The sequence below is a fragment of the Grammomys surdaster genome, unplaced genomic scaffold, assembly GCF_004785775.1.
Source record: "Grammomys surdaster isolate TR1022 unplaced genomic scaffold, NIH_TR_1.0 125767, whole genome shotgun sequence".
Taxonomy (NCBI): Eukaryota; Metazoa; Chordata; class Mammalia; order Rodentia; family Muridae; genus Grammomys; species Grammomys surdaster.
The window spans coordinates 2,926,020-2,937,126 of record NW_021620598.1 but is presented as its reverse complement, the minus strand read 5'-3'; the positions used below and the strand labels follow the sequence as shown (position 1 = coordinate 2,937,126).

Sequence of the window (11,107 nt, the reverse complement as noted above, 5' to 3'; positions counted from 1 at the left end):
CCCCCCCCCCCCGACCCCCCGTACCAAATGCATCTCACTGTTCTCCACCACTGGCCTTGTCCCCAGCACCTGGGAAGCAGAGACACAGGGCTCCAGTGTTCAGTGGCCTAATTCACTTCTCTCACCGTCACTGTTGTGGGATCTTTGAGAATTGAGCCCAAGGCTGTAGGAAAATGCTGGTGTCCAACCGTTATCGGAGAGTGTTGACCGAGTTAATGAAGCTCAAAAAAGTGAGCCAGTGAGAGAGGTTAAAGGTTGCTTATTAGTCAACCCGACAGTCTGAGTTTGATCCCCTGGACCCCCATGGTGGAGAGAGAACCGGCTCCTGCAAGTGGTCCTCTTTCCGAAGTATATGCACTGTGGTGTGTAACTACCCACATACACAAATAAATCATGTAGAGAAGAAAAGGCAAACCATTAATGGTCAATGCTGATACTTATCAAAAATGGTAGTTAGATGGTGATGGTTTAAAAGCATCAATTAAAAGCCAATAGTGACAGCAGGAACAAACCTCTATCAAACACTGCAAGCAAGAATGAGAGAGACGCCCACACAGGGAGCAAGCACAAGTGGCTTTGTTGGCTCTTTAGCTAAAACAGACTCGAGACAAAGCTTGTTAACAGATACACACATGTCATAATGACATGTAGGGCAATCTGTCAGGGAGTCATTGACCTAAAGACACGTATACTTGCCAGCTGACAAGAGTCCCCAAATGCTCAGTGAAAAATGTCAGAAAGGAAGTTTGAACCAGAACTTTGCACTGCCCAGGGAGGAGATTAACTTCACCTGGAGCTTACAGTGCCGGCCAAAACTTCCGGAAGGATGTGGAAGATGGAAGTACCATTACCAACTGTCTGCATTTGATCAGACTCTCGAAGGTGTGATATCATAATTTAAGTTAGGCTTGGTAGTGCAAGCCAACTACTCAGCAGACACATCACAGGTTCAAGACCAGCCTGAGAAACTTAGCATGACGCTATCTCAAAATTAAAATGGGTTGCTTTTACTGACCGAGGAATAGATTTCAGTGGTGGAGGGCCTGAAGGAGGTCTTAGGATCAACTGTAACAACAGCATACATCTGCATTTTAAGTTCACACAGAATGTATACCAGGGTGGCCATTAAGGCAAGTCGTAAATGTAAATGACTAAAACTCATTCTAAACCTATTCTCCAATCACAGAAGAGTTAATTAGAAATCAATAAGCAATTTTTAAAAATTTGTTTTATGTATGAGTACACTGGTGTGTCAGACACACCAGAAGAGGGCATTGGATCCCCATTGCAGATGGTTGTGAGCCACCATGTGGTTGCTAGGAATTGAACTCAGGACCTCTGGAAGAGCAGTCAGTGCTCTTAACCACTGAGCCACGTCTCCAGCCCCACAAGATTTCTACATGAACTCCAAATGTTTGCAACTAATAACACCCTTTGGAATATATCATGGGTGCAAACAAAATACTAGGAGAATTGGAAATATTTTAAAGGAAAGGTGACCAAAAATACAATAAGCATGTAGGATGTAGTTAAATACTGTACAGTGGGGACTTTATAGTTTTAAACACAGAAGGAGGAGAAAGGAGAAGAGGAAGAGGAGGAGGAGGGAGAGGAGGAAGAGGAGGAGGGAGAGGGAGAGGAAGAGGAAGAAATGCTGCACCATTGATCCAAACTTTCATGTTAGGAATCTAGAGCCTGAGCCGCAGCTCAGGGGTACAGCCCTTGACTATCATTCCTGGAGACCTGAGATTTGATCTTCAGTAACCTTCTCTGTCCGTCCTAAATCACATAGTTAGTTTTAGCTAGGTTCTGTAGTACACTCCTGTGGTCCTAGCACCTAGGAGGCTGAAGAAGAAAGATCTCCAGTTGGTTCCTGAGAAGACACGGTCTAAAACAAAACAAAACAAAAACAAGCAAACAAACAGTACATTTAAAAGTGAAGAAAAACAAAACAACAAACCACCACCAACAAAACAAACAAACAACTCCCCCCCCCAAACTAAAAAAAACATAAAACCAAATAACAACCAAATGTCAAGATATCCCTGGAACTGGGCTGTGGTGCTGGCAAGGCCCTCCTGACTTCATTATTTTGGAACCGGTTTTCCCGTGGGAGAGGAATTTCTGTTAAGTTTTCTTGGTGTGTCCAGTTTTAAAAAGAAGAAAAGAAGGGGAGCGGCGGAGCATGGGATTAACCTCATTTAGCAAGGCATGATCCTGGAGCCTACATCAGCGTGGGAAGAAAGAGATGGCTGCAAACAGTCTTGAGCCCCTCTGCCGCAGAGTGCATAGTGCACCCACCTTCCTGGAGATGCCGCTGTCCTTAACGCCCAATGTCCTTTGATCGTCCTCCTTCTAGCTGCTCTCCGGTCCTCCTTGGACCTGAGAATGCTCAAACCCACTTTTCCTGGAAACCCACCGTTCTGTGACTTCCCATGTTCTCCTTGTGTGTGGTTCTCCTTGGTCCTGAGACTCTTGATGACCCTGAGACCCCACTGTTCCTGGGAACTCACTGCCCTTTGGGGATCCACCGCCCCTGGGAACCCACTGTCCCTGAGAGTTTACTGTCCCCGGGAACCCACATCCCGGGTGAACCGCCTTACTCAGGAGTGGCAGAGCACGCTGCCCCTGCCCCGCGGCGGGCTTCGCGCCCAGCCCCTCCCGGTATGCTCGCGGCCCAGCCCAGCGTCACGGCCGTTGCGCCCCGCGGCCCGGCAGCTCCTGGGGAAGCCATGTGGCCGGGCCCCGCGCTGCTGCTCCTGGGCCTGGGCCTGGGTCTGGGCACCCAGCCGCCACCCCCCGGTCCTCGCGGGCTGCCGGGCGTGCTCATGGGCGCCCCGGGGTTGGGGCAGGGTGCGGAGAGCAGCGTCCGGGGCGGTGGCTCCGGTGGCCTGTCCCCGCGCTCAGTCCCGCGCCGCGCCAGCCCTACGTTGCCCCGTAGGTGTCCCTCGGGAGCAGCCGCGCGCGTTGTCATGAAAGTCAACTCCTCGGACTCCGCAGCCGCCACCGCTACGGTGTCCTGCCAGAGGGCCACCTGTATTCTACACCCAGTGAAAATCAACAGGAAGGACCAGAACGCTCCCCTTATCCTGAACAGAGATGAGGAAGTCACCCTCAATGTCACTACGCGTTGGCACTGTCCTGATGCCTCGGTTGTTCGCAAGAGCTGGGAATACTTTTCGGTGGCCTCTGTGAACGACACCCCTGACTGGAATCGACCTGTGTTCTTGCCGAAGCTACAGGTGACTAAGGTTTTCTCCCTCCACATCCCCAAATATGCCCTACCTTGTGGGGTGTATGTGTTTAACTTCACGCTGTCCATCTTCAGCTGGGACCCCATCTTCCCCACGGTAACAGACTCGGATATCATCTACATTTGGGTTAAAAAACGCCCCCTGAAGGCTGTTCTTCCTGGAGCCTCCAGAGTAACTGTGAAATTCTCTGAAGAACTGATTCTGAATGGAAGCATGTCCTACGACCCAGAGGCGGACATCCCCACAGAGGGACTCATTTTTTTTTGGTACTGTACCACAAATCCAAGATACTATAGTGACAGCTATGTATTAGTGACCAACCAGGATGTCTGTCACCCAGAGCAGGATTCACTGGACTGGCCTTGGGCAGTGGGCCCTGTACTAATCATTCCACCAGAAACTCTTAGGGGCAATGGTTTGTATTATTTCAGAATGTTGGTACAGAAGCAAAACAGAACTGCATTTTCCGATAAAACCGTACATGTGCTCAAGGGGCTTCAGCCGAAGGCACACATTTCCTGCATTGAAAACTGTGGCCCCACTGTAGCTGTGTCAGATAGATTCTCTCTGTCTCTGAATTGCCCAAGTTGTGGCAGCCGGGATTTCTATAGCTGGTCCATTTTTTCTCGATCGGGCCATGAAGTGATATTTGACTGGGCGGGGCAAGCTGTCACCAGGAGAGATGCGGCTTATTTGTCCATAAAAGCTTTTGCCTTTAAAAATTTTTTGGAAAATAGGTTTTGGATTTCTCTGATTCTGAAATCTTGGGGTGGTGTGACCATGACCTTGAGCCACCCCGTTGTCATTAACCATGGCCCTCAAGGTGGCAAATGCCAGATTAATCCAGCTAGTGGGATTTCCATGGTTACTAAATTTGCTGTTGAATGTAGTGGTTTTAAGGATGAGAACCTTCCCCTTAAGTATAAAATAATAGTATCTGAGTTGGACAGCCTTGGTGAAATCAGTTCTGTAGAAGAGAATACACTGGGTCCCATCGTGTATTTGGGGACACAGCCTATAACACCAGCCTTCTTTCTCCCTGTTGGTATGGTGACAAATCTCTACAACTTGAGGCTGTATGCTCAGGTCTATGACTCCTTAGGGACTTTTTCTCAAGTGACTTTGCAAGCCACCGTCAAGGTACCGACTGTCAGGGACTCTTCAAAGAACGTTTTACAACAGCTGCTCAACATCACCATGGGACCAACATCATCACTGTCTACTCTGCTTCAGAAGCAGGACTGGTTACAGGCAGGCTACTTAACGTACGTGGTGACTTCTGTCTTGAATAACATAAAAAGGGAGCTTGAACTCCAGGAGACTAGAACTCGTCTCCTGGAGCACCTTGTCAATCAGTCTTTCATGTTTGCTATGAGCACAGTGGATGAAATCGGTCAGTCAGTGACGGTGATTACCAAATTAACCCAGAAAGCCTCTGACCTCAGTCAGAAGGTTTTGAGGAACATCATGTTATGGCTAAGGCAAGCAGACCAAGCCCTCCAAGCATACCAGGGCAAAAACAAACACCTTCACTCCCAAGAGATTGAAATTGTGAGCACTGGCATCTTAACCAGTCTGTCTAACCTTCTTAAGCTGATCAATCCCTACTACGAGTTCCAAGATCCTTTGTTTGTTGTAGAATCGCTATCAGACACAATACTGGCTAACAAGGTGCCAGGGAGCAAAACCACTGCGCTGAGGACCAGCAACTTTAACATGTATGTGGAGAAAGTTGAAAACTGGAATGTCTTTAAGGCCTTCGGAAATGAGTCACTCTGTCCAAACTGCCTTCGTGTGACACTGAACACGAGCAAGGTCCCCGAGCTAACCCCAAAGGCTCCGGTTTCCATGATGTTTTGTGAGTTCACAGATGACCCTTTTCCTTGGTTGACTCACCCGGAAAACATTTCTACAAATGTGGTTGGGTTCAGAATGACAGGAGCCGGAGATAACAGTAAGGTCATAGAGCTCACACCTGACATAGCAGAAGTGTACCTGGTCAGAAAAGATGACTTGACCGTTTCAAGTTTTAACCTTACAGTGGGACCAGGCATCCAAAGTGATGGGTTCTCAAAGATGACAGCAGGTGGGATTAACTTTGAGGTAGACAGCAGAGGAATTGGGGAGGTACTCATCCACATTGTCACAAACGTGACAGTGTTGTTCGAGGCCTTGGTATATGAAGGCAATCAGCTCACTCCCACCAATTTAATGGCCATTTTCCTTGTTCCTCATGACATTCCTCCCTTTGCCAAGTGGAGTGGTCTGATCGACCCAACCTGTTCAGTCAAGGAGGCTCGTGTGGTTTGTCTGTCATCATCCCTGCTTCGAACCATAGCTCAGCGCAGACATTCATTCAAGTATAATATATCAGTGGTCCTGGAGGCATCTCGTTTTGTCTTTAAGCCCACTAACAAGCTAGTGAGACTTGCTCTCTTTATGGTTCACTGTTTGGACATGTACGGGATCCAGAGTGACTGGCAACAAAGTCGATGCGTGCTGGGTGAGAAGACCACATGGAAAATAATACACTGTATCTGTAGGAATGTAAGGCGGAGCCGGCGGCAGCTGGCTTCTATAAAGCTGACCTACCGTCATCTGCACACCCACTTTGTGACTGCTAAGGTAATTGTGGTCCCTAACCCTGTGGATCTGAGGCTAAAGGTCATTAGAAATGTAACCCAAAACCCTGTGACCTTACTGGCTGTGCTTTTCATTATGATCCTATATGCTATTCTGGCTTTTTGGGCCTTGCACAGGGATGTGATAGATCAGTATCTCCGGGACAATGTGGTAACACTGACCGATAATGATCCTTTTGATACCATATGCTACCTGGTAACTATCTTTACTGGGAGTCGCTGGGGGTCTGGAACCAGAGCCAATGTTTTTATCCAGCTTATGGGATCAGAGAGTACCAGCGATGTTCACTGTCTAAGCCATCCATATTTTAAAACCCTATACCGAGGAAGTATCAACACTTTCCTCTTAACAACAAAAAATGACTTGGGGGACATCCATTCCATCCGTGTGTGGCATGACAATTCAGGCAAAGCACCTAGCTGGTACCTAAGTCGAATCAAAGTAGAAAATCTCTTCAACAAGCGCATTTGGCTTTTTGTGTGTCGGAGGTGGCTCTCTGTGGACACCACTTTGGATGCAACGTTTTCTGTCACCAACCCGGATGACTCTCTGAAAAGGACAGACTTCTTCATGATTGATCTGAGTGATAAGCTTGGGAAAAACCACATGTGGTTCTCCATTTTCACAGACATTGTCCCCAAACCATTCAACAGGCTCCAGAGGCTGTCCTGCTGCCTGGCCATGTTGCTAAGCTCTCTTGTTTGTAATATCATGTTTTTTAACCTGAACATAAAGGAGCAAACTGAGTCCAGAAGCGGGAATATCATCAGGTCAATGGTGATAGGAATCGAAAGTGTCTTAATCACAATCCCTGTGCAACTATTAATAACTTTTTTCTTCACCTATTCCCAGAAAAAACCTAAAGTGAATCTAGACAAAGTGGCACCCCAGAAGCACCCCCTGATGTCAGAGGAAGGTCTTTTCTGGAAAGAGCGATTGAACAAATGGCATGAATATGAAATGAAGGCTCTCCCCAGTAAAGCTGCCAAGTCCACCTCTGTTCCCAAGAAAACGAAGCCCTTTAAAACCTCACAGAAGGATAAGAAAGCAGACAACAAGGCCCCAGACACTCAAATGTCCAATAAGAACTTCAGTAACAATAACCTAGAAGACAGTGAAGATGTCTCTCCAAAAGCTTCCTCTACCCAACTGCATAATACTGAGCCCGTTAAAAAGAAGACCCAGATTATCTTGCCCAGGTGGTGTGTTTATATAGCTTGGTTTTTAGTGTTTGCCACTTCTGGCGTATCATCATTCTTTATTGTCTTTTACGGCCTGACTTACGGCTATGAGAAGTCAGTAGAGTGGCTCTTTGCGTCGTTCTGTTCCTTCTGTCAGTCTGTGTTCCTTGTACAACCATGCAAGATTCTACTGAGGTCAGGCACCAGGACCCAAAAGCCCAAGTACTGTAAGAACCTCTCGTGGTCCAGCAAGTACCATTACTCAGAAATCAGGCTGCAGGAGTTGAAGATGACACCAGAGGAGATGGAGCAGCTTCACCAGGACATGACCTACGTTCGAAGCTTGAGCGTGTACCAGCCGGTCACCGAGGACAAAATCCAAATACTCAGGCGGAAGAAGAGGATCCGGAGGAGGTCCTTCTTGTTCCTGAGCTACCTTATGACTCACTTCATATTCCTGGCCCTTCTCCTGTTGCTCATTTTCTCACTGCGCCACAACGATAGCTTCTACTATAACCAGTTTATTCGCCACCGGTTCTCTGTGGATCTCGCCACTGTGATAAAGCTGGGGGATATCTACACATGGCTCAATGGTGTGTTCCTGCCTTTGTTACACAATGACCTAAACCCAACATTCCTTCCTGACAGCTCATCTAAAATCCTTGGCCTTCCACTCATGAGGCAAGTGAGGGCCAAACCTAGCAACAAGATGTGTCTGTTGGCCAAGACATTTGTACAGAGCAGCATTGCAGGGGAAATCCATTGTCACCCACGATACGGTATTGACCCAGAAGACACACAACACTATCCTGGTGTCTGGAATAAGGCTGGCAAGCGGTCTATAGACAAAACCAGCAATGGGTTTACTTATAAGCCTCCAGGGAAGAAATGGGTGTATTATTCCTACGGTGTATTAAACACTTATGGATCTGGAGGGTATGCGTTTTACTTCTTTCCAGAACAGCAGATGTTTAATTCCACAGTGAGGCTCAAGGAACTGGAGGGAAAGAATTGGCTTGATGAGCTAACATGGGCTGTGATTGTGGAACTGACCACTCTGAATCCAGACACTAGTCTGATGTGCAGCATTTCGGTTGTATTCGAAGTCTCTCCCTTAGGGGTTGTCAACTCCAGCCTCTCTGTGTACTCCTTCTCGATGGCTGATTTCAACAGGAAAACTTCGGCAGAAATCTTCCTGTATGCTGCCATTCTTATTTTCTTTTGTGCCTATGTTGTGGACGAGGGCTACATCATCATGCAAGAGAGAGCTTCCTACATAAGAAGTGTGTACAACCTGCTCAACTTCTCTCTCAAGTGCATGTTTGCTCTCCTGATAGTGCTTTTCTTCTGGAAGCACCTCCTGGCCACCAAAATGGTCCGGCTTTACCTCACTGACCCTGAAGTCTTCATCCCCTTCCATGCTGTTTCTCGGCTTGATCACTTCATGAGGATCATCTTGGCTTTCCTGTTGTTTCTGACCATTCTGAAGACACTCAGGTATTCCAGGTTCTTCTATAATGTGCGCCTGGCTCAGAAAGCCATCCAGGCTGCCCTTCCTGGCATCTGCCACACAGCTTTGGTGGTGTCTATGTATTCCTTCATGTATGTAACTTTTGGGTACCTGGTGTTTGGTCAGCATGAATGGAATTACAGCAACATGATTCATGCCACCCAAACCATCTTCTCCTACTGTGTGTCAGCCTTTCAGAACACAGAATTTTCCGGCAATAAGGTTCTTGGGGTCCTGTATCTGTCGTCTTTCATGTTGTTGATGATTTGCATCTTCATCAACTTGTTTCAGGCAGTGATTCTGTCTGCCTATGATGAGATGAAGCAGCCCGTATACGAGGAGCCCTCTGATGAGGCCGAGGCTATAACCTATCTGTGCGACGGGCTAAAATCTGGGTTTGGCTTTCTCACCTCCCGATCTAGAGACAAAGACCAATCCGACTTCTTTGTCGACATGCTGTATGGGCAGCCGGAGAAGAATACTCGCCGGTTCCTGGGGCTGAAGGCCAGAAATATCAACGGGAAGAAAATGATTTACCTTGTTGTCTGATTGGTGATGGTCAGAAGGGCCACAAGCAAAGAGTGTCCCAAACATGACATACGTTTGTCAAGGGGACTAAAGAATGCCTGATGGCTCAATCATGTACACCCCCATATCTGAAGTATCCCTACTCTGGGCCCTGCTCTTGGGAACAAGAACATGTGAACAGAGAGGTGTATTGGGGGAGAGGATGGTAAGGTGGATTCTCTCTGGGTGGGATTCTGTGACTCTTGGTTCAGAGGCAGCTCTCCTCTTGTGGGAGCTTGCTGCAGTGTGGAAGACTGACAGCGGTTCATTTTGAGACCCAGCTTTAGGGGAAAGAGCTGGCAAGGTCCCATCATGAATTAAGCCACAGCCCAGCAGCCTCTAAACAGAAACAGATTGGTCAGCCTCCCTGGAAGTCTCCTCCGCAGACCATGCCTGTGAAGCATCAAGTCCTCCTGCAGGCCAGGGCTAGAGGGGTCCTGTGGGGAGGGGTCCAGAACTTGCTTCATAGTTTGAGAATGCCGATATGAGAGAGCAGGGGACAAGGACCTGAAGGGTCCCACTTAACTCCCTCAGGCCATGCATCACTAATGCACCTGGTGACACTGTATGACCAAGAGAACCACCTGCTGTCAACAAAGGTGCACAAAGGTCCATGTTGAAATACGGTACACATTCTATGCACTGAATATAACAATATGTCTGATGACTCTGGCATTTGGTTATTGTATTTATGACCTGATGGATTATTTAGGAGTAAGGAAATGTGGTTTACTGTTCAAGAAGGACAAGGGCTAACAGTTGTTACGTTGTTACTCAGAAGCGCACGTGGCTTTTTGTTGACGCCACTTTTAAGTTTTATATGAATTAAACTTGAGATTTCCTCTATGACCTGTGCAGTGATTTCTGTGTAAGGGATCAAGACATATCTGTGGCTACCTTCAAAGTTGAGGGCCAGAAAAGGAAAACACGCAGATGAGGCTGAGGCTGCATCACACTCACTTCAGCCTCCTCTGGTAACCCTTTTTTTTTTTTTTTTAAAAAAAAAGAGATTTATTTTTATTTGTTTGTTTTGAGACAGGGTTTCTCTTTGTGTATCCCTGGCTGTCCTGGGACCAGGCTGGCTTCGAACACTCAGAAATCTGCCTACCTCTGCCTATCAAATGCTGGGAACTATAGACATATACCACCATCACCACCACCTGGCTCTTTGATAGGCTTTTAGAACTCACCTGCATAACATTATATACTTTTTTTTTTTTAAACAGGACCTTACTATGTAGCTCTGGTTGGTTTGGAACTCACTATATAGATCATGGTAGCCTTGAACTCACAGGATCTGTCTGTCTCTGCTTCCCCAGTGCTTGCATCACCATATTCAGCTTTATTTTAAAAGTTAGTTCTCAGACAATTGCATTCAAGTATACAATATATCTCGAATCTCCACTCCTTCTGAATTTCCCCAACGCTTCCTCTTCCCATGTTCATGCCACCAACTCCTTCTCCATCTCCATCCAGAGTCTGTCCTAGAAGTATATGCATTTAGGACCACGACCAACTTACTAGTGGCCATGCCGCCAAAGAAATGACTCCTCCTTCCCCAATAGCCATCAGGCATCAATAATTCCTCCAGTAGGGTGGAGCCACATGAGTCCCTCCCCCACCCATGCTGTAATGTTACCTGGCTTGTAGGTTTGTATAAGTAACCACAGCTGCTGTGAACTCATGAGGCCAATGGCTAGGACATGTCCAGAGGACAGTCTTGCATACATGCCCCCACCTCTTCTTCTGAGATGTTGCTTGAGTCTCATTGCGGGTGGGGATGATAAGGATGTCCCGCTGAGAGATGAGCACTCAGTAGTCCAGTTGTTTTCTGTTGTACTGAACATTGCTAATGGCTTTGTTATAGAATCCCTCTTGCTGCTTACTCTCAAGTTCATGTGGCCCTTGCTTGGATCGGATACTAGTGGCTACTCAGAGATTCTGCCCCTCTT

The 11,107-nt window shown here is 47.3% G+C and overlaps 1 protein-coding gene across 1 annotated transcript; it reads left to right on the top strand.

The window, feature by feature from the left end:
- Positions 1 to 2,732: 2,732 nt before the first annotated feature.
- Positions 2,733 to 9,138, top strand: Pkdrej (polycystin family receptor for egg jelly). The gene has a single exon (XM_028788793.1). The coding sequence runs from the start codon at positions 2,733 to 2,735 to the stop codon at positions 9,135 to 9,137; it is 6,405 nt and encodes a 2,134-aa protein (XP_028644626.1). The 3' UTR covers position 9,138.
- The last annotated feature ends 1,969 nt before the right edge of the window (positions 9,139 to 11,107 follow it).